The 22,796-nt window shown below is 55.5% G+C and overlaps 2 protein-coding genes across 2 annotated transcripts; one reads left to right on the forward strand and one right to left on the reverse strand.

Annotated features, from left to right (window-relative positions):
* Positions 1-4,622: 4,622 nt before the first annotated feature.
* MMAB (metabolism of cobalamin associated B) lies at positions 4,623-9,343 on the reverse strand. Its single transcript, XM_086761821.1, has 9 exons — positions 9,229-9,343; positions 9,079-9,152; positions 8,876-8,969; positions 8,474-8,531; positions 7,563-7,635; positions 7,081-7,178; positions 6,702-6,766; positions 5,605-5,664; positions 4,623-5,226 (listed from the first exon to the last, which is right to left on the reverse strand). Exons 1-9 carry the CDS (start codon positions 9,306-9,308, stop codon positions 5,139-5,141), a joined length of 690 nt encoding a protein of 229 aa, XP_086617947.1. The 5' UTR covers positions 9,309-9,343; the 3' UTR covers positions 4,623-5,138.
* A 169-nt stretch (positions 9,344-9,512) lies between these two features.
* Positions 9,513-22,593, forward strand: MVK (mevalonate kinase). The gene is made up of 10 exons (XM_086761602.1): positions 9,513-9,639; positions 9,717-9,864; positions 10,917-11,064; positions 12,291-12,446; positions 15,254-15,357; positions 16,385-16,430; positions 17,208-17,298; positions 17,723-17,839; positions 20,477-20,630; positions 20,955-22,593. The coding sequence occupies exons 1-10, from the start codon at positions 9,562-9,564 to the stop codon at positions 21,104-21,106; spliced, it is 1,194 nt and encodes a 397-aa protein (XP_086617728.1). The 5' UTR covers positions 9,513-9,561; the 3' UTR covers positions 21,107-22,593.
* Positions 22,594-22,796: the final 203 nt, after the last annotated feature.

Below are 22,796 nucleotides of genomic sequence, written 5' to 3' on the forward strand. Positions count from 1 at the left end.
GTCTCCTCTTCCTTTCCCTGGGTGTAAAGCTGCTGCTCAGAGCGTGTGGCAGAGGGGAGAGCAGGGCTTTGGGGTGCTGGTGCCTCAGCCCGGAGGGAGCTGGCAGCATTGTTTGAAGCAGGATTTGTTCGTGTGTCTTGGGATATGCTTGGAGAAATTCTATTTGGTTACGCAGGGTGCTGTGACTTCAGGCTTCGGTACCTTCGTGAGAGTACAGGTGCTCCTTGGATGTAGGGGGTGGTGAGCCTGGCCCAGGGCAGGGGCTGGGCTTAGCGGTGCTCTGTCACTGGTCAGCTGGGAATGGTGCCTGGGGCCACTGGTGGGGAGGAAACTGGACTGGAAAGCCGAGCCAGATCCCTTAAGCATGGGGGAGCAGGGCAGTGCGCGACCCGTGCGCTCGGTGCAGATCCCCTGTCAGGCAAATGCTCTTTTCCAGCAGCTCTGCTGTGGGCGGAAGCTGGAGGTCGGTGGCAAAGCTCTCTGCCCTCAGAGGCTCTGCTGTGAGCGCTGGAACTGGGTTTGGACAGCCAGCGGGGCCAGCTCTGGATCTCTGCACCGAGGAATCGGATGCCTCTTGTCTGGGAAGGGAGAAGAGGTGTAGAGAGATGTGGGTTTGTGGGGCAAGGCTGCACTTTGTATTTTAGAAGCTGCTCTAAGGACCACAGCACGGGTTTTGTTGTTAATGTTAAAATAATCCAGGCGTAGTGTTTTGCCCCTCGCCCGGCTTTAGGAGCATCCTTGTAGGAGTGAGGAGCTGCTGCTGCTGCTCCGGCTTCCCCCCGCGTTCAGGTTTGGTGCGTGGTGGCGTAGCCCCTCGCTGACTGGCTCCCCCGGCTTCAGAGCCGCACGGCAGCCCTCCCCGCCTGAACTGGCCGCCCGATCGTGCCCGCTCGCCCCGGGAGCAGCGTGGTGCTCGGGGCCAGCCCTGTGGGCGCTCGGGCTTCGCTAGGGAGAGGGAGCTCGGTGGGAGCGCGGGAGAGAGCTCCCAGTCAGTGTGCAAGTGCCATTGTTTTGACACAGAGGCATATGGCGCCGTCAGAAACAGCAAAAAGAAACCCCACAGCAGATGCTGCCAAGGCAGAAAGCTGGCAGCAAACAGCCAGGCCTGCAAAATGCCTGCTTCGCCCTCACCACGTGGCGGGCCAGTGCGGCGCGGTCTTTCTGGGGCTGGTTCTGTGCGTGCTGCTGCACCTCGGGGCTGACCCAAGGTGAAGTCTGACCGTGGCCGAGGTGCTTGGACCACGCACGGGCTGGGTGCTGCCGGGTGGGATCGCTGGAGGCTGGTGCTCCCTCGGCAGTGGCGGTGCTGGCAGGGAGCGGTGCTGGGGTGTCCCAACCGCAGCGGCTGCTGTGCGGGCAGGCCCTGGCCGGGGCCGTGCCACCACTGCTGCAGAGCAGGCACAGGCATGTTTTGGGGGCAGACAGCTCTTCCCGCTGCTGAGAAGCCCTGAACAGATCAAGATAAGTTGTTATTCCTGCAGCTTATTTTTGTGTTTCCTCACATGTGCTGAGACATGCAGCAGCTCCGGCGGCGTGTCAGTGACCTGCGTGGGGGATGGAGTTGTCAGACCTATGCGGCACTGGCTTGGCCCTGCCACCCGCCACCTCCTGGGTGAGTGGTACTTGCACTGGCTGTTCAGAAATGCTCTTTTTCTCGCTGTTCTGTGGGCGTCAGAAGGTCAAGTTCTTGGATACAGACCCTCTGCAGCTTCACCCTGGGATGGCTGGAGCACCCGGCACTCTGCCTCTCCATGCACCCCCTGCAGAACAGCTGTAGCGGGGATGGGGCGCAGAGGTGGGCACTTTCTGCCCGATTGCAGCGGCAGTAGAGCTGTGGGACCAAGACAGCCCTTTCCTCACCAAAAAGGGGCTGAGTTTCCTTCTGACTGAAGCGGGGGTGGTGGCTCTTCCCCCCAGATGCCTTAACTGCACGCCTGCCCTTTTCTAGCCAGGTCTGACCTTGCTGTAGCACGAGCTGTTCGGGTGGGGGGGGGTTTTCTTTGACCCCTTCCAGGCAGAATGCGTATTTCGGGGGCCTGCGACTGTGGAGGACTTGACCTGATGGCAGATGTGGTCCCTTCTGATCCTCCAGCCTGAGAGGAGTGCGGGACTGCTGCTGGCTCCCCATTGCTGGGGCCGTGCACCCCAAAACTCGCCCTTCAGAGGCAGTGCCAGGCCAAGCCCCAGGCTGGGGGGGCCAGGGCGTCCTGTCAAGGTGGGAGCGCATGTGTGCTTGTCCTTCCTTCTGTGCGTTAGCAGCAGAAATGCTGCCTTGTGTAAATTTACATACAGCTTGGCAAAATGTATGTTTGTGTCATTTCTGCAAGAGCAGCAGCCGGCTCTGCTGCTTACACGTTGTGGCGGTAATAGAGGTGCTTGAGTTATAGTGAAACTTATTTCATTTCACAGCTCCTACAGCGTTAACAGATGTACAGGCGTCTGATCCAATCATGCAGCAAGAGATTTTGGGGCCAGTTCTTCCAGTTTTGACAGTGTGTGAGCTAGGAGCAGCCATACATTTTACAAACAAGAATAAACGACCCTTAGCAACATATGTCTGTGCTGGCAGCTCCAACGTAATCATAAATAAGGAACCCTGCTAGGCAGGAATGTATCTGGGCTCCGCATACGGCAGCACGGACAAAGCATCTGCCTTCCTCCCGTTATATTGATGAGGTGCAGGCACTGGAATCCCTATGCTGCGCGGCCGGATTTGCTGGGTGGGGACAAAGGACTTGGAAAAACAGATGCTGACCCAGAGCAACGGAGCTTTATTTGTTTTAAAGCCTGTATTTCATTTTAGCGATGCTTCACTCCTTCTTGCCCTCCCGCCTGCTGTCTCGCCAGGCTCTCATGCGTTACTGCATGCTGCTCCTTCATCGCTGGCAGACGCCAGCTCGGCCACGCCAGAATTCTTCGCTGAACTCTGTGCACAAGGTCCCTGCTTCAGCCCCAGCATCCCCTCACCCCTGGCCTCTGCTCCCAGACCGGTGCGGAGGGCGCGCTGGGGCCCGAGCACCCGAGCCTTGCTGCAGCTTAATGGCCGGCAGCGTCCCTGCGTACCTTGGGCACAGCGTTTGGGGCAGAAAGCTCCCTTTTACGCAGCCGAGTGCTGTATGATGAGGTGGTGAGGCAGAGGGCAAGCCCTGCGCCCTGTGAACTCTCAAAGGGCCGAGCGCGGCCCCGGCGGAGCTCTGCTGAGCTGCAGCAGCCCATGAGCCTGGGACCACGCTCAGCCTGATCTGCACTCGCTCCTAAATTCAAGGCCTGGCCCTCCGCAAGTGCTTAACTGAAACAACAGGGTCACCGCAGCCACCGGCCCCCCTCTGCCTCAGCCCCGCGGAAACAATTGCACAGGGAGAGGGGGGCAGCTGGAAGCTGAGTGCACCCTAATAAATTTAATCTCTACATCATGTTAAAGTGCAGTGACTAAATTTATTTCTCCTTACAATCAAAACAATACTAGCTTGGTCCCAAAACAGTAGTGAGATTTCTTCCCCCCAGCTGGAAAGGAAGAAAATACTATAAATCCATGCCACAGCTGATTTATATAGCATTCATGAAGAATTTATATTGCAAAGAATTTTATTCAATTAAACTTGAAAAGCCTCTAAATTCTTAAGGTTCAACAGTGATCAGTGAGAGAGAGCCATCATAAAACTGGATGGCCTGTCTGGGGCAGGCATTGAGAAAATGTCTGATGTGCCACTGCAGCCGACGGTACAGCCCAGACCAAGAGCATTTGTCACTGGGATGCGGTACAGGCTGAGGCTGGGAGAATTACTCTGTGAAAAATGTGCATGAACAATAGCCATGAAATATCTGTTTAAAAAAAAAAAAAAAAGAGTGAGTAATGAGACAGCGGTATCTATTAGCGCTGACCCCACTCTGATTAAAAAGTTACCACAAAAGCCGGAGACTCTTTTGGGAAGCAAGTTTAAGGTTGTTTCTACTTAAGTAATGGAAGAGAGGAAGCTGCGTGACCGACTGAAAAGCTCCCCCCGCTAAAAGCGACACCCTTAGCGCAGGACAAGCACTCCTGATGTGCGTAGTCGCCTCGCAGCCCGCAGGTTTCCCTGGTGCTGCGAGGACGGGAAAACTTAAGCCTCCCTGTCTGATGTGTATTCTTCCCAATTATACTTCCAAGCTGTAAGTGGCCTGGACTTAAGTAATTAAATTAAAACTGTAATTGTCTGTATTCTCTCTGCAGCGTGGGCAGCGAGGTGTTGCCTCATTCAGCTGGCTGTAATGCACTTTTTTACACAGAGTATGGGTTTTGGCAGCGTTCGGCCCACCAGGAAGCTGGAATTTGACGTCTTTCTTCTTTGTAGCACTACTGTGACCTGCGATCGTGGTGATTCCCTTGGAATCACAGAATCGTGTCTGCACATGACCTGTAGGATTTGGCCTTCTTCCTTTAGCCCCTCTGTCCTGGGTGAGCCCCTTTCCTGGCAGAGGATGCACTGGATTGCCAGCACACAGACATTCTTCACGCGCACACAGAGAGGCAGCCAGAGCCAAAGAATGCTTCGTGCGTTCCTGTAAATCTAACGCAGCGCAGCTTCAGCCAGGGCTGATGGATTGAAAGCAACTTAAAAAAGAAAAACACGCTGGGCTCAGTATTAAAGTGTGACAGTTAAGGGCCCTTTGGTACAAGTAAATCACATTTATTATTTCAAAGCTTGTGGACAGAGTTCCTGAATCTCTACACACTTGCTGTTCTGGACACGTGTTATGGCTTACAAAGAGAAGCTGATTGTTTTCTCTTCTTCATTCCTCAGAGTCCTGTCAAAGCCTTTCCAAAGCACCTGCCACTGCCCCGGGAAATGCAGACGCCTCCAGAAGTCAGCTGCGGTTCTCTGAAGTCTCCTGCCTCAGCTCCAACCGAGGGCAAACAGTAGGGCTGACACCATCACCGCGGCGTTATAAAAGGGAGATCTGGACAAGGCTCGGGGAACAGAACAGCTCTGTTCCTCACAGTGTTTACAAACAAGGCCCTTGTTGTTATTTAAGCCGGAAGTTCTTGGCAGCTCACATTTCCAGTTCCAGGCTTGTTGTCTTTCCCTTCCTTGATGAGGGAAAGCAGTCTGCTATATTTATCTTCCCATGATTAAGGAAACAGACATTCCAGCTCCCGGTTATGGCTCAGGTTTTATATAGATCTTCTCTTCCTTCCCTTCCTTCATTGCAGCGTAACGTGCCAAAACGAAGAGGTAGTCGCTCAGTCTGGAAACCAAGGGAAAAGCAGTGAAACCACTTCTCACGTGAGGTGTGTTTGTATCCAGCAACGCCCAACTACAGAGCAAAGCACATTTGACTACAGCAGAACAGCAGGCAAAGTGAGCCCACACGAGAAGCGCTTTCCAAAATGGCTTTCAACAAGAAAGCCGAGTGCTCCCTCAGCACCACAGCAGTGTCTGCAAACATACAGGCCTTGCAAGAATACTTTTTAACAAGCTGCTTGCTGAAACTTAAAATATCTTATTCTAGAAGGGAAGCTGCTTCAGAGGTAAAAGCCCACGGTTTCATCCCAAGACTAAGGGAACACCACCAGGCACACTTCAGCAGTACAGAGTAAGGGTTTGGGGATTTTCTTTTTTTTACCTGTTTAAATATTTGGCCACATTTGGATCTGCTTCCCCTGCTTGTACTAAAGGAACCACGCTAGAAAAAGAAAAGGAAAATTTTTATGTATTTAACTCTCTAGCTCTGAATGCACAAAGGCCTGCGATTTGCTGGAGCTCCAACCTTTGCTCCCCAGCCCCACCCGAGTCCCTGTTCTGACTCCCCACACACCTCTGAACACCGCTTACTACCCCGAGAGGAATCTGTGGTGGCCACACGATGCAACTATTTTTTGTAACTGTTCCGGAGGACTGCAGCTCCGCTCCTCTGAAGGAGACTCGTCAGTGGGTATCACTGAACAACGGGAGCAGTTTGCAGGATCATTCTCCCTTTCTGCAAGTAAACAGGGACCCTTCTTTTGTTGAGGGAACAGAGCCATTCCTTGCCTTCTGACTGGTGTACAGCCCTCTTTCTAGCTTGCTTTTGACAAGAAACCACTGACTGCGATGTTAACTTTTTTTAAGATCAGGCTGCTCCAGTGTATCTTGTCAGACTAGCGATCCTGGCAGCAGAGCACATCCACAAAAACTTCCTGCACATCAGCAGCTTCTGCGAAGAACCCCCAGCAACTCAGAACTGCTGATAAGCAGGTTGGGGCTAACACAAAAGACTTTGTGTGGAAGCGATTTACATAAAAAGCAGACCGGAGTTTTCTTCTGGGAACCTTACCAGGGGAGTTTTCATCTCCAGTAGAGAAGTGGGACAGGGTAGGTGTAGAACCTAAAACCTTCCCTGGCTCTCACACCTGCCAGCGCGCCAGTTTCCACGTGTGCTAGGCTACAAAGACACTCAGCAAACCAGGTATGAGCTGAGCACATAGCTGCATCTCAACATAAACCTGTCTGTTCTTTCTGAAGTTCTCGGGTGAGCCAGCTCAGGGGAGGGAAGAGAGACACGCTTTTTGCTGACTGCACTCCTGGAATGCGACTAGTGCAAACATACGAAGCTCGACTCAAGCTCCAGCCGAGTGCAATTCAGCTACGGCTGACTGCTCCGACCGCAGCGATTTGCTCTCGTTGTAGCATACTGATCACCTTTTATCAATTTTATCCTGTTACGCTGCAGCCAACACTCACCACCTTTCAGCTCTGCGGCAGACAGCTCGGGAAAAATGGAGAGCAGCGCTGCTTTTCCCCCCTGACTGGAACAACAATGAAACAGCGCATCAGTGTCTGCTAACAACAGATACAGCATCCACCTTATTGTGTGACTGCGGCAAAGCTTATCGCATCTCACACACGCACGCAACTGAACCCTCTGGTACGGGAAGGGATATCTGAACGCAGTAGGATGTGGAAATTTAACTCGACCAAGTCTTTCTCTCTGCTTTTCTTTCAGTGTTTGTCCGTGCAAATAACAGCCTCCCAAGCCGTTTTCCCACGGCACGTGGTAGAGCAGATTTACCCGAACGGAGCGAGCCTTCCCCAGGCAGCGAGAGGCACAAGCAGTACCTACTGGCAAGATGAAAGCTCTGAGCGGAGGAAGCTGCTCTGAGTAACTGTCGATCCACTGCTCCAGCTCCAGAACCGGCTTGTCACTAAAAGATGTTCGTTCTACAGAGGGAAAAGAAGCAGCAACTAGAAGAAATGCAGAAGTGATTCAGTCTACAGATAGAGCTCTACTTTCCTATTTCTTGGGTCAGTAATTCCTGAGAAAGCATCCCAAAAAATATCCTCCTGCTAGAGCAGGGCTGGCTCCCCATTCAGCAGCCGGGGCTGGGTGTCCGTGCTGGGGCAGCGCCTCAGGCCAGCTGACGTGGCGTGAGTCACGCAAACGCAGCGGCTTGTGGGACCGCGCGCGACTTCCTTCAGCACCTGTACGCGCACTGGGAGCGGCCCCGGCGCAGCTCTGGCTACCACAGACCACAACAGCGCCAGTCTAGGAGGACAGCTGCGACTGAAGAACCGTTATCCCGGGAAAGGTGGCGCGGGGCTTACTTAAGTGAGCCTCCCGGGCTGAGGAGAGGGGCGTCGCGATGTTGGAACCCACATCCTGCAGCATACACTGGACCTAGATGTGGCAATCGGGACAAAAATAAGAAGCGCTTTCATTAACCAGCCTTTGGTGCTCCGGTACAAGCAGCAAGCTCTGGGAGGTGACAGCTGGTTGTGCTGATTAAAGAAGATCCTGCCCTTGTTGTTCATCATCCCCCAGCCTGCTGGCAGGGGGGATCAGATAAGTGCTCCCTAATTGCTTTATGAGAAGCCAGATTAGCGCATGTACTTGTTTTCACTGGCACATTAAACCACCCTGGCTGACTTTGCGGAAAGCAGACTGGGGAGCATTCACATAATCCCTGTGCTGGTAGGACACCGGACCAGTAACCTCTGGAAGAAAGGCAGGGACAAACGGCTGCAGGCAGCGCTGGCCTGACGCCACGTCCGCTTCCAAGAGGGACATCTCCCCAGCCCAGGGTAAAGCTTTTTAAAATCCCCGATTAGCTCCTTCTGCGTTCTCGTGCACGGTGAAGCTAATTAGCAAAACCCACAAACGGGCAAGGCGGGCGCTGTCTCTCACCATCGTGCCCGCGCGGTGACGTTGCCCCGATCTCAAACCCGAGGCTGTGTGACAACACGACTCCTGTGCACGGCCGCGAGCAGTAACAGGTCGGAATAAATCTAGAGACACGTTTGCCCATAACTAATCACCTGACCTACCAGTTTCCTTCTTGGTTAAAGAGATTTATTTCTTGGAGAGTAATGAAGGGTCAGAGTCTTAAGTATTTATTTATTTTGATATCACATGTATTAAATTCCTGTGTGTCAGTGGGAGCACTGTGTCTAAAATCAAGGAGTTTAAGAACGCATTTCAATAGCACAGACGGGCGAGGATTGCCGTTAATACTCACTTTGTGAAGCTGTTCAACAAACGTGTGGCCCTTTTCACTGCTAAACTCGCCAGCAAGCCTAGGTTAAAAAAAAAAAAAAAAAAAAAAAAAAAAAAAGGCTGAGTTAGCTAGAAATGAAGAAATCCCCGTGATTGTGCATAGGTGTTTTTCCGTGCGGAAAACGCGGGCGCTCGTGGCTGTTTTGTCAGCGCAGCTCTCAGAAGTTTGCTCGCCCTCCGGGCCGGCAGCGCAGCTCCCAACAGAGCAGGGCGCCCAGAGACCCCGCAGAAGGGCATCGGGCCGGCGTCGCCAGGCCTCTGTGCGCGCGGAGGGCCCGGGTTCGGCCCGCCCGGGGCCACAGCTCCCCGCAGAGCACGGGGAGCCTCCGGCACAGCGGGAGAGGGTCCCGGGGCAGGGCGTTACCCGATGGCCGAGCTCAGTTCGTCCGTGGCTCCCAGGGCTTCGAAGATCCGGTCGCCCTTCGGCCTCCGCTCCCCGGTGAAGGTGCTGGAGAAGCCTTGCGAAGCGGGGAGGCGCTCAGGGGCCGGGCCCGGCGCAGCGGAGCCGCGGGGGTCGGGCCGGGCTCCGCCCCGCGCTCCCTCCGTGCCCCCCGCACCGGGCCCTACCTGCGTCCCCCGTCCTCGTGTAGATCCTCGGGGTCCGGTCGCTGCGGTCGGTGGGGGGGCCGCCGCCGTCGGGGCTGCGGAGGCACAGGCCGTGAGAGGGGGCGCTGGGCCCTACCCGGCCCGGTCCCCCCGGCCCCATCCGCCCCTCACCTGCCCGCCCCGCTCCGCTGCCGCCGCCCCAGCTGCCCCCGCAGGCCCCACGCCGCCGCTCGCCGCAGCAGCAGCATCATCCCTCCCGGCCACCGTAGCCCCTGGCGGCTGCCCCTTGACCCTCCGCGGCCGCCGTTCCTCCCTTCGCTGTCACCCCAGCGCCGCGCCACTCCGCGCTGACGCCTTTCGATTGGCTTTCCCGAAGTCCCGCCTCCAAGGACATCCCGGCTATTGGCTGGGGGGAGAAGAGGGCGGGGCAGGGCGCGGCTCCTATTGGTGAGCGGGGCTGTCGCTCCGTGCGGTCGGAGCCGGGCAGCCGAGGCGGTGCGGGAGATGTGGGAGCGGGGCCTGGTGCTGTCGGCCCCGGGGAAGGTGATCCTGCACGGGGAGCACGCGGTGGTGCACGGCAAGGTAAGGGGCCTGCCGCCGCCGCGGGCCTCCCGGGGCTCCGCTCGCCTCCCCTGACGCCGCTGCCTCCTCGCCCGCAGGTGGCCTTGGCCGTGGCCCTGGACCTGAGGACCTTCCTCCGCCTGCGGCCCTGCGGCGAGGGCCGGCTGCGCGTCCGGCTGCCCGGCGTCGGCGTCCTGAGGAGCTGGGACACCCCCCGCCTCCGGGCCCTGCGGGAGCAGTTTGCAGGCAAGCGCTGGGAGGAGGAAGCCGCTGCCCCCGCCTGGCGTGGGGCCCTCGGTCCCGCCGGGACCCCCGCGGGGTGACAGTGCTGGGGCCCCGCCGGGTGGTCTGTGTTCCCCGCAGCGCCTCGCTGGGCCTCCTTGCCTCTGACCGCGCTCAGCGCGTGTTTAGCTGAGGTGTACCCGCACGCTCCCGGCCCAGGCGCCCGCGCTCCCTCCCTGTGCCGCTTGTGACCGGCCTGGTGCTCTGGTGTCCGTGACTGGCTCCTGCCCTGGCTGCGTCCTCCTGTTTCTGGTTCCCAGCGGCTTGTTCTAGCGCTGCTGCGGCTCAGGCAGCGCTGTCGTTACGTACAGGAGCCAGACAGGGGCTGCATCCAGGTGTATTGCTGATGGGGGGACGAAAAAAGAAGTCCTTCTGAAGCTGGTCTGAGCTGAGGGCTCCTGGGGAAGGTGGGGATACAGGACCTGTTTTCCTGCCTTTTTTTCCCCATGCCAGCCCTCACTGGAATTTTGACAGCATCTTGTGCTGGGTGGAGCCCCTGACTGGCAGATTTCCCTCGGGAGGACCTGGCGTTAACTCCTGTGGTCCTTATGGGCACCATTTGCTTAGCAGAAAGCAGAACAAAGTCTGCTTAGAGCGTTGGTAACCCCTCTCAGCACTGACCAAAGCTTCTCTTACACCGACGCCTGCTCCTGGCCGTTTGGAGTGCAGACTCGTGTGCAGCACGTCAAAACGTCGGCGTTCTCTAATGAAGAGTTTGTGCCTTGCCAAGTTCTGGGTAGTGATGGATGGGTGCACTGGGAGGTGTAGGCAAGGAGACAGTTGCTGTAATGCAGCGCAGGTGTGGAGCGCGGAAGCGCTGGGTTTTCAGAGTGGCTGATGGAGATTTTCATTTATTTTATCATGAATCCTCAGAAGGTTTATAGGTGAAATATGAACTTGGCTCAGTCTGTTCCTGCCTACTGTAACAGGAGATGTTGTTCTGGTAAATACTGCTTTCAAGTTTAGCAGTTCCCTGGTTTCTAAGTGTTTAAATTCTCCACTGCTTGCTCCCATAGCTGACTTTGATGAATCTAAGTCCCCCAGCGCAGAGCAGCTGGATGCACTGAAAGAGTTTGCCGGAGTTGCTGCCGGAGCCTCAGCTCCCGAGAGCCTTGCTACTCTTGCCTTTCTGTATCTGTGCCTGGCTATTTCGGCTAAGTACGGGTAAGGCTGTCTTCCTGCCCTAAAATAAACATGCTGTGTTTAACGTTGTTCACTGTTAATCGCTTCTGCGAGGTCACAGGAAGAAACCAAACCTTGGAGGCAAAATAAGAAATTGTGAGGAATCTCCCTTCACGCGGGTTCTGGGCACCTCAGGTGGCACCCTTCAGAGCGAGCTGTTTGGTGGGTGGGGTGCCCCAGGCGGGTGGGCTGGGAGTCCTCTGCTCTCATTAAGCGTCTAGCTTTGAGGTGCCCCAGTCAGAGCAGCTCGTCCCGCCCTTCCTGCGCAGCCAGCAGCAGCAGACACAGACGTTCCTGCCGCCAGCAGGCAGCTCGTTTCATCCCGGCTTAGGCTGGCGACGCTGCCGGAGAAATGAGCTGTGAACTCATTGAGCCAGGTCTCATCCCTCTTGTGGGCTGAGTCCCCCTAAAAATACGAGAACTTGGGGTAGCTGCGGCTTAGGGCTGGTTCGGTTCCTGAGCTTGACCAACGCTGCTGGTGGTACCAGTGTAAGTTACTGGGTCAGCAATGTCGGGTGCAGCACCGCTTGGTGTTTTAAACCAACTCAGAACTGGACTTCAATATTCGTAGCAAAGGAATCAAAGATTAAAGGGCTCTGATGTGTAGCTGCATCGCGTTTTGCTTGGCAGCCTCCGAGTTGCTTGGTGATAGCGCCGGGGCTGTTATCAGCCTGCTCTGAAGCCGTCAGTTCGTAGTTCACGTCACTCACCAGCCGGTGCAGAGCTCCTGGGCTTGACGTTAGGGTCTGTAACACAACCTGGGTGCATTCAGTGCAGGAAAGGGGCGCGTGGGCGTATTTCACCTCCCCCATCAGCTTGTCGCTCGGGTGGGATGTAACAGTGCGGTGGGTTTGGGATATTTGTGCTTTATTTAGAAGTATGTTTAAAGTCGTGTTTACAGCAGTCTTTGAAGGGTCTCTTTGTGGTGCTGCTCAAGTGTTTAGTTACCGAGTGCCCCTGCTAGCAGCTTGACAAGCTGTGCTAATCGCAGATCCAATTCAGCAAGGCTTTGTTCCAGCACAATGGCTTAGCGAGGCTACTCCACGGCGCTAACCCAGCACTCACGAAGCCCGTGCGTGTCGGACGCGTGCTGACGCTGCCAGTTTTCAACCAGCTTGTCCTGTGATTGGTACTAATTGGCATCTTTTGCCTGGGAAATGTTGTCTCGAGATGGTGGTTGTGTTATATCCCGTGCGTTTGTATTTCAGAGATGTTCCCAGCGTGGACATACTGGTGTGGTCGGAGCTGCCCACGGGAGCTGGGCTGGGTTCAAGCGCCGCCTATGCCGTTTGCTTGGCAGCAGCCCTGCTGACGGCGTGCGGAGCCATCTCGTGCCCCCTGAAGGAGGGAGAGTCCTCAGCCAGGTAAGCATGGGACCCTCCCTGCCTCTGATGCACGGCCTGGGGCAGCTCTGCTCGCTCTGCCCCTGTCCCTCCTTTTGCCTGCACCAGTTCAGGCACTGGCGCCTCTCTCTGGTCAGCTCCTGGGCTATGGCTGCGGCCTCAGCAGCGGCAGCCCGAGCCCAGCTCCTTTCCTTCCCTCTTCTCTTGCTGCCCTGTGTCCCAGCAGCAGAGATGTGCCCTGTGCCGGGGCTCCGACCTGTAAATCATGTGTTTACAGTTCACTTCTCCTGATAAAGGCAACTGAATGCGGAGATTTGGTAAAACTTGCACCATTTCCCTTGGGGGTGGTGGTGGGGAAACAAAAGGCTTTATTTTGCCAAGCAAGTAAAATGCACGCTTTAATGTGGCTAATTTTTTTTAACCTCTATTTCCTCTCTGTTCCTGAACATCTTCAGGTTTCGCTGCAAGTCCTTAAGGAGCTGAGGATCCTTTGGTTTTTCTGCATTTTCACATGACTTTTTTTTTTTTCTGCATGTGGTTTATTTCCTCCTGGTCTCCTGCCTGAGTTTCCCCTTCATCAGTGGCTGGTGAAAGGGAGTTTGTTTCCTTCTGCCCTTGGGTTGCTTTCCCTTGGAGTTCGGTCTTGAAAAACTGGTCTGTTTACAGATTTGTATTGCAGCTGGAGCAGCAGAACCCTCTGTTGTTCCTTCGGTGCCAGGTGCAACCTTTTATGGTTGGCTTCGGAGGATTCTGTGTGGGACTGAAAGCGAGACAGCGAGAGGGGGTGACTGTGCTCTGCTTCAAAAAACAGTTTGCAGCCCGACCCAGAAACACGTTGGTGGGGCGGAGGGAGCGGTTCGTACGCTGTGCTCAGACAAGTCTCCCAAATAGTCGCACGGCGTGAGAAATGAAAGGCTGGTTCCAAACCAAGCCGTGAGCAGCGAGGATGTCTTCATTCCCTGCTTGCGTGTCTCAGCTTCAGCTTGAATACAGCATCATTTTTTTTTTCCTTCCATCTGGCAGGCAGAGGGGTAAGTGAGAGATGGGGGTGTCAGACTTCAGAAGGTTTTTGCTTAACGTCGCAAGAAAAGAACAGCGTGATATAATGACTGCAGCGCAGAGAAGAATCGCAGCCTCTCAAAGAGGATTAAAAACAAGTGGTTTACAGCAAACTGCGCTTCTATTTTGAGTAGCGGTGGTGTGAGCTGTTTTCCTGAATGCCTCACAGATTGAATATTGGCAAGTGAAATGAAAGGTGCGTGGAGACGGATAGAGATGTTCAGCTGAGGCCTGGGGAAGGGGGGAGTTAACAGAAGCAACTTCCAGACAGCACGTGGCTCTCAGAACTACGTCCTTGCCTTCTTGGGCTGTGACCGCTCTCGTTATTCGGTGTAAGACTATGTGATGCTTTTCCAAAATCCTTGATTGTGCCTCAGCTCCATCATGTCTTACCTGTTCTGGGCCCCGTATTCTAAAAACCCGTTGAGTGCTCATTCTCGCTGTGCCAAACACCAGCTCTGATCTCTGCAGAGCACCGGTGGTGCTGGGATATCTTGTACCACCACGCATCGGGCCGTTTGGGACGCGTGCTCTGTGTCTAGGCTGCGGGGTCTGTTCCGGGAGAGGGTCAGAGGAGTATTTGTGTGCCTGTGTGAGTTCAGGTGTGTTACAGCAGGACACAGGAGGGCTAGCTGGCTTCCGTGGGCATCGTGCTTCTCTCGGGGTGCCGAGGTTTGAGATTGTCCTTCAGCGTGGAGCGGGTTTGAAATAGGCTGGTGAGTTCTGGGGTGTGGGCGCGTGCCTTGCAAAGGAGGCCCAGAGCGGGGGGGTTCTGAGAGGCTGTGGTGGAATCACAGTGAAGTCGCAGCCAGCAACTGCTCTGCCACTGGCAGCTCTGCGTTTGCTTTTTGTGTTGCTGCAGCCCGTTAATTAGTGTGTTCAGTCAGAGGCCTTGGTCCTTGCTGAGCCTGACCCCCCCCAAACTCTCTGTGCCAGCAGTTAAACTCTCAAAGCGCTTGCCAGTTTCTGAGACTGCTTTAAAGACAACAGAGACCTGCCTTTGTGTTTTTAGCATAACACCTTCTGGGTCTACATTTGGTTCCCTTCTGTGCTCTAAGTGCCAGCACCTGGCGCGGGGTGAAGTGTTAGGAGCTAATCCCTACAAACCAAAGTCTTTGCTGGGGGTGGCAAATCAGCTCTAACCACGCCTTAGGACACAAATTGTGAGGCTGCTGCAGCTGAGCAGCTGGCAGTTAGAGGCTGAAGCTGCATGTGTGAAATGCAACTTTTACTGTTCTCTCCTCACGTTGTGCCTTCTGCGCCTGTAAATACAGCGTGCTGCCTGTTGGTAGGCTGGATCTCGGGCCAAGATGTGTGGTAACGCGCTGTGTCGGGGAGGCGGGGGTAGGTCTGGGCTTGTGTTCACTTTAAATTTGATCTTTGCTAGGTCAGGGCTCGAGTCTTCCCCCAGAATCAGCTCCCTCCCTCGCCGCTGGCCCGCAGCGGGAGCGCTGGGGAGCAGTTGTGCCCTTCGTGCTGTCTGTGTCCGTGGAGCAGCGCCGGTTCCCCTCACGGGGCTGGCTGTGTCTCTACACGCCGCTGTGCAGGAAAGCGCCGCGTGCCAGTTAGGCGCTGTAAGCAGCGGTGCCTGCTCTCTGCCAAAAGAATGCTGTGCACAGAGGGGGTTTGAGGTGCGGGGGCTTCCCACAGCAACTGGGTGCCTTGTGTGGTTCCCGCTGCTTTTGTATCTCCTCCAGCCTCTGGTGCTGCTCTGTCACTCGGTATGTGCTGGTTCCGCTTGTGTATCGAGTCATTTCCTTGCCTTCCAGGTGGACAGAAGAAGAGCTGACTCTGATTAACAGCTGGGCCTTCCAGGGGGAGCGCGTGATCCATGGCAATCCCTCGGGTGTGGACAATGCCGTTGGCACCTGGGGTACGTGTCCGTTCGCTCGCCGGCGCGGGATGTGGGTGCTGAGGGGGTGGCAGAGCAGCAGCCACGTTTCTGTTCTCCGCTGCAGAGTGTGCATCAGCTCTGGAAGGGTGTGGAGCAGGTGCCTCAGGTTGCATTTCTGCAGATGGTAAGGCTTGGCTGGGATTGCTGCAGGGACACCAGGTGGAGCAGGTTGCCTCGCTGCACTGAGGGACCAGAAGCTCCCAAATTCAGGTCCTCGTTTGGACCGGGGTAGAGGGAATCCTGTTCTGTCTTGGTTCACCCTGTCTGTAAGCTGGGACTGGAGCCAGCTGGGCTGCTGGGGCCTCGCTGCAGTGACACCAGAGATCTGTGTCCCCCAGGCCAGTGCCGCGGGGCAGAGACCTTGTTGGGAATGACTGATGTTTGAACGCTCTGGCGTGAGCAGAGAGCCTAATCCTGTCCCGGGGATAACGCAGTTGGACAGCTGTCATTTAGTTTCAATTAGCAGAGACTTGCAAGTGTTTTGGACGTGTCCTTGGAGACTTTTAATCATCTTTCTAATGAGACCTAATCGCAATGTCTCTGTAGAAGTAGGAGCCAAGTGAGACATTCCTTCTGGACAATGACATTCCGTGCTGGAGGGCGGCCGCCGCCATGAGTGTGCACATCCAGTCCGGTCTGAAATCTGTGTGCTTGGCTCTGCCCCGGGAAATCACTGCTTGATTCTTTTTATTTTTCTTTTTCAATAAAGATTTAATGCTGGCCAAACTCTTGGCCTTTAAAAAAATATTTAACGTGATCCTGAAGCACTGGAGAGCAAAGGGAAAGGCGGTGGGTTAACTCCGTCTGGCCAGAGCCTCTCATGAAGTCGGCGGGGTTAGGCAGATTCATGCTGTCTGGGAGCATGGTTCATTTAGCGGGTGTTTCTTGCAATTACTGTCATGTGCTCTGGGTGAGGTTCTGAAGATGAAAGACCTTCTGTCTTTTACGCCGCTGTGTTATCTCTCTGCCGGCTGTGTGCTGAGACAATGCGTGTGTTCTACTTTAGGTGGAGCCCTGAGATACCAATCGGGAAAAATCGCACCGTTGAAGAGGTAACATTTGAGTTTAAAAATAACGCTTATGTGCGGTGGGAGGAACATGTCGAAGCGGCATTGAGTGGTCTGGTGGGGCATGAGATCGATGGGCGATCGCTAACGGCCCGGCGGAAGGGCTGTGTAGCTGGATCGTGGCGTGGGTGCGGGCAGCTTGAGCGTTCTCGTGGTTTGGCGCGGATGGGAACAATGAAATGTTTGGTCATTATCTGACATTAGATGAACGCGGCACGGAGGATCAATATTAATTTCGTGGCGTTATGGGCAGCAGGAGCGGATCTGCTTCTGGCAGCAAATGACATTGCGGGGAGGGGGGAGGTTTTGCTTACCTGGTGGCAGGGCTGCGTGAAATCCAAGCGGCAGAGGCGATTCCAGGTCCTGCATGTTCCTCCTGCCTCCTACCAACGGAGTATAATCTGACTCCATTAAAATCTTTCACAGGGCATGAAATTGCTCGATTAGCAGTTAATGGCTACTGCTGGCTAGTCTCACAGATAGTATTTCAAAGGAAAAATTTCGCCTGAAAAACGTGGATTTCGGTAAATACGTTATAGTCCTATTTATAGCGCTTGTACGGTTGTTCCTTGTGGCTAAGGGGAACAAGCCTGAACCCAGCCAGCACTTAAGCACCTGCTTAACTATTTTAAAACTAATGGGACTCCCTAACTTGGATGTCTTGCTCAAATAGGCCTTTTGGGGCCAAAGGGACTGTGTCTGGGCCTTGGGAGCTGCTGGGGGACTGAAGGAGAGAGGTGAGGAGGCGTCTCTTGTTCCCAGGGTGCCGACGCTGAGGATCTTGCTGACCAATACAAAAGTCCCTCGAAGCACCAAGGTTCTGGTGGCTGGTGTCAAGGAGAAGATCCTGAAGGTACAGCACCTACGCGGTCACAGGGATGGAAATGTGTGCTGGGGCAGGGTGGGGAGATAAACCTCACGAGCTCACATCTCTTCGGGAGATCTCTTGGCAGATCCCTCCTGTGACCGCTGTATTCCTGCCTGCTATCAGCTGACACCCAGCAGCCCGGGGAATGAGATTTCAGCTTGTCTCCTCCTGCTCTCCAGCTCTAACAGGGCTTGCTACAAAAATCACCAGTCTGCCTGTTTCCCTCTCTTCCAGTTTCTGCTGGTGGGAGCAACTTAGGGTTGCGCTGCCCTGCAGAGGGGGCTTCCATGAGTAGCCCCAAATGGAGTGAGGAATTGTCCAGCTCAAAGAGGCTGGGGCTGGTTTTATCACAGTGGTGTCGGAAGCCTAGCGAGCAGTCGTCTCACATCTTACCTTCCCCCCTCCTCAGTTCCCTGCTATAATGAACCCGGTGCTGGACTCCATCGATGCAATTTCTCAGGAGTGCCGAAGTGTTCTGGAAGCGATGCCTGCAAATCCATCACCGGACTATTACCCTGTGCTGGAGGTAAGGGGCTTGTTCGCCAGTATTTTTAGACACTGTTACTGTTGAACATCAAAATGTCATTTAAAGAACATTAGGTCTAAGAAAAAAATTTGATAGCAGGAAATGTTCAGTTCCGAGCGAAACCGTGGTCTGTGTGCGCTGCTTTTAATGCCCTTCCTGGAGCCAAGGGACAGAAAACGCTGCTGCTGTCTCTCCGCAGCGGTGCGCAGGGAGGGAGGGAATGGGCCTGGTGCTTTGTGCACCTGTAGCTCTGGAGCTTTTGTTGCCCTTTGCTAAGAAACATGAAGTGAGTTCAGGCCGAGACACTGCCTCCCTGCGCTGCGGGCCAGCCGCGCTCGTTCTGGCAGTAGCTGTCTGTGAAGCAACTGCTCTGTCACTGGCAGGGCTGGAGCGAAGAGCAGAGAGCCCAGCAGCCACTGGTTTGCGAGGGACTGGTTACGAGCCAGCTCCCGTTGCTCCACGCTCATCCTGGCTCTGAAAAATAACAGACAGAGTTGTGCCCAGAGCTGCCCTGACGTTGATGCATGAGGTGCTTACAAAGATCTGCGTTTGTCTTGGCTTTGTTGGGTCAGAGAGGCTGCTGTAGTGGGGGAAGCTCGCTTCCAAGTGGAAGAAGTTTTTTGCAGTGTTGAGAGCACTCTAACACCGCTGCACGCAACCGTGGGGTGAGGATGTGTGGCGGTGTCCCGGCTGAGGCAAACCTGGCCTGGTCCTGGGTGCCAGGTGGCTTGGACCGTCAAGAACCATTTGGTACTGGTGGTGCAGTTCCTTTCCGGCATCCGGATTCCTTCCTTCAGACGTTTCCCTCCACTGTAACGCACTATTGCTCAGACTACTGGAAACAAGGGGAGACAGGGAAAAGGAGGGACAACTTGAAGTGTGCTTTTTGAGATCCTGACGTGAAAGATGCCGAAGCAGCCTCGTGTAAGACGCCCAGGAAACGGCTCTGCAGTGAGCAGGTTTCTGTCTCCAGTCTGGTGTTGCCCACAGAGGCTGGAATTGCCCACAGAGGCGCGGTTGATGGTATGCAGCATATATATAGATATTTGGCTGTTTCTGAAATTGCAGCTCTGGGACAGGTCTAGTGCATCATAAGCTGTAGATTTGGGATCGGGATATGACAGGTGTCTTGGATCACCGCAGGCAGTGCTGTGCCCTCGCTCGGGCACAAAGAGGCCTCTGGATGGACCTGTCCAGCCCAGCGCAGAACCTCTGCATGCCACTGGCTAATTCGTCTCCCCGCGTTTGTGTAAACGCAGCACAGAAATGCTCTGGAGGGGGAGAGAGGGATTATTTCTGCATCGTCCCCTCCTGCGTGGTGCTGGCAGGGGACCCCCGCAGAGCCGATGTGACTGGCACCTGCCACGCTGTAGCGTGGCTCCCGCCGCTCCCTGTGCGCAGCATCCCTTCCGGCTCGGAAACGCTCGGTGGCACCGGCTGGAGGAGGGAACACGGGGCTCCTGTTAGGGAGCGTCTCTGGGGCTGGTGCTGTCTCAGCTGGCTCCCCGCTTGTGACGCTTTCTGCGACAGCGGTGGGAACAGCCCCACAGGCCAGGGAGATGATCGAGTCGTGGTGTCAGACCAGCGTTACTGAGAAAGAGCTTCCGCCCCTGATGGCGCTGGGAGGGCACTGCGGTGCCTGGGGGGCTGGTGTCAGCTCCTGGCCCTGCTCCAGGCCCGCTCTGAGTGCGGCCAAGCCCTTCCCTCTGTTCCTTGATTCCTCACCTCTTGTACTGGGGGGAGAGAAGCTGTAACTCCCACCTCTCTGTGGCGTTGTCCACCCCTGGGGCCGTTTGGACTCCGCTGCCACGGCAGCTTCCTCCAGAAGCAGTGGGGTTTGTGGCTGGCAGGGACAGCATGCCAGAGGTGCGCTTGCAGCTCTGCTTGGAGGGCAGCCGTGCTTGGAGAGCGGCTTGTGCCGCTCTCCCCCGAAGGGAGGACCTTCTCGACCCCACTTGAGCTGGGCGCCAGATTCCCAGCGTGGTGCTGGTGAGAGGCCCCTTGGCTGGCAGCCCGGGCCCTGCCCGCGAGGAGGGGGGAGTGCCGCGCAGTGCAAGCGAGGCGGGGTAACTCCACATCGCCTCTCCAGCGACGCCATCTCGGACTTGCCTGAGCCAGGAGTCCCCTGGATTTGGCCATGTTGGATGGGTTGCAGAGCAGGGTAGGGTGACAGCCAGGAATGAGAGCCGCTGGCGTAGCGCCCTTCCCGCAGCCGGCGACGGGGCTTGCACGGCCTCCTGCCCAACGCTCTTGTGACAGGGGAGAGGTGGAGCTGTCGGGAGGCGTCGGGCAGCTCTGCTTTAGCACCTGAAGTGGATACCCGCTGGCAGCTCGCGGTGATGAGGGTTTTCTCGAGAGGGCCGGGAGCTGTTGTACCGTGTCGCCACGGTGGGCAGCGGCACCACAAGTCATGACGGGGACAGGGACAGATGAGCAGCCCGGGGTTCAGACCCTGGCCTTGACCTTGCTGCCCAGTGCTGCTGCGCCCTGAGACCTGCTGAGGGCCAAATCCCTGCGGAAGTGGGGTGGCTGGGAGGGCAGGGCAGCTCCCCTGAACCCCGCTGGGGAGGCAGCCACACCTATGAAGAGCCTTTCTCGCCACGCGTGCTCATCTGCTCTGTGTGCGGCTGCTTTTAGGAACTGTTTGATATAAACCAGCACCACTTAAACGTGATCGGAGTCGGCCATCCCTCCCTGGACCGGCTGTGCCGGGTGACGGCGTCCCACGGCCTGCACAGCAAGCTGACTGGGGCTGGCGGGGGCGGCTGTGGCATCACGCTGCTGAGACCAGGTCAGTAACCCTCTGCTTCCCCCGTTCCGCGCGGCGCTGCCGGTGGGGTCAGGTTTGGAAGTGGAGGGGTACGCTGCCCTCGTGCAGCTGCGATGGGATGTGGAGCCGGGTCAGGAGCGTGGGGCGGTGTCTAGCAGAGCGGCTGGCAGCGGGGTTTGCCGTGTTTCAGACGGGGGCGATCCGGTGCGTTCGTTTGCCTGCGTCAGATCTCTGGGGCATTGGCCCTGCCCCAGGGAGGTCGTGTTTAAGCGTGCGGCGTCCTGTGTCGGTCTCCCTGCGGTGGCCTGGCTGACTAACTGGCAGCTCTTGCCTTCCTCTTGGCAGACACCTCCCCGCTGGCCGTGGAAGCAGCCAAGCGAGACTTATGTGCCTGTGGATTCGAGTGCTGGGAAACCAATATCGGGGCCCCCGGGGTGACCCTGCACTCCGCCTCGTCGCTAAACGCCGAAGTGCTGCACGCGCTCTCCGAGAGTTAAGCCGCCTCTGGCAAGACGGAGCCCTTGGCACCGCGTCCTGGGAGCGATAGCTGTGCGTGCCCTGGTGCCTGGAAACTTCTCTCCCGCTCTCCTTTGTGGCTGTGGACCTCTAGACGTGGGTGCGGAGCTGACTTTGGGCCTGGTGTCGCTGGGAGTGGGGGCTACGATGACGTGGGAGCGACTGCTCGCGCTTGAGCTGGTGTGAGCGTGACCCAGGCTCTCGAAATCCTGTTTTGAATTCCCGTGCTCAACAGCTGTGCTAATCCCTGGGGGCAGGAGGAGAGGGGCCTGGCTGGATTCCAGCGCGGATGATGGCACTTGGCTGGGTTCTGCTGCTTCAGGTGCACGTGGTGTCGCTTCCCTCTTCCCTGGCGTCCCGCGAGGGCGGGCGGCGAGGCTGGCAAGGTGGATGTGCGGAGCGCTGGGACGGTTTTGGGTGAAAAGCAGCTTGGCAGCTCGGAGCTCGTCACTGGGGTTTCCGTTTCTCCTGGACTGCAATTCACAGTGGAGAGAAAACCTTTAAATACAGCTCTTGCCTGCTACTAACCAAGAGTTGGTCAATGAAAATGAAAGAAACAATGCATTTCTAATGAAAATAGCACAGTTTTCACTCTTTTCCTGTAATCTCAGCCTGGCGCCCTGTAGCTGAACTGGTTTCTGTTCGCACGCTCGGGGTCTGGTTCAGACAGCAGCTGTCACCTGCAAGGGGGATGCCCGCAGGCAAGGGCGCCGTCTTAAAATTCCTCGTTGTGGTACTCGTGCGGGGATCTCTCGCGTGTCCCATTGTTGGATGTGTGAAATGTGCCGCTGACAGGGCGAGGGGCGCTGTGGGTGGGAGGGGTCAGGGACAGAGAAATGGGGTTTAGTTGGAAGTAGTTGTTTTTAAGTTAATAAAAAAATTCCTCTTAAAAAGCTGACCATAACTTGCAATTGGCAAACTGTGAAACCTAAATGCGTTTTAACTCACTATGCCAATGTCAGTGCGGTTTTCACTTTTGAACTTGTGATGAGCTGTCCTGTGGAGCTGAAGGGAACTGGCGGGTCAGTGTCCGAACCCAGGGCGGCTGGAGGGGCTGAACTGTGACCCTTCGTGGCTGTGGTCTCTTCTGTACCTGCCAAAGATTTTGTCGTTGTTTTGTTTGTCTGGGATTTATTTTTGTTGGGTTTTTTTAAATGTAGCTCTGTTCAAGTAGCGCTTCATTCAAATGGGCAGAGGTGTGGGGGTCCTTGCCTTCCTCTCCTAGTGCGGGAATAAAAAAAAAATAAATAAAAAAAATGAAGTGTGGGAAGCTGAGGTGTCCTAGCTCTGAAATCCAGGCATGGTGATGACCAGCTTTGGCTCACTGATCAGACGTAAAACTGTCTCTGGTTTTAATAAATTGATGGGTTTTTATGTGCAAAGTGTTCTTTGATAATTATGCCGGATACAAAAGGGAAAAAGTACCTTACACTGCTTCAGTAAAAACAGGTTTCGGCGGCTGGCTTTCTACATGTCTAATTACAATTCCAATTTGCATCCAAGAACGGCTTTACACTAATCACAAGTCAGGAAGCCTGATAAATAATTTACCGCTTTCTAATACAGCGTAATCAATGTGAGTATCTGGAAGCGTGTTGGCTCTCTCCCCGTTAAATGTGTCTGTAGTTTCTCCCGGTTCGCACAAAGAAATGCCAAGTTCCACGCGGAGAA

This window comes from Chlamydotis macqueenii, chromosome 17 (assembly GCF_036417535.1).
Source record: "Chlamydotis macqueenii isolate bChlMac1 chromosome 17, bChlMac1.mat, whole genome shotgun sequence".
NCBI classification, from domain to species: Eukaryota; Metazoa; Chordata; class Aves; order Otidiformes; family Otididae; genus Chlamydotis; species Chlamydotis macqueenii.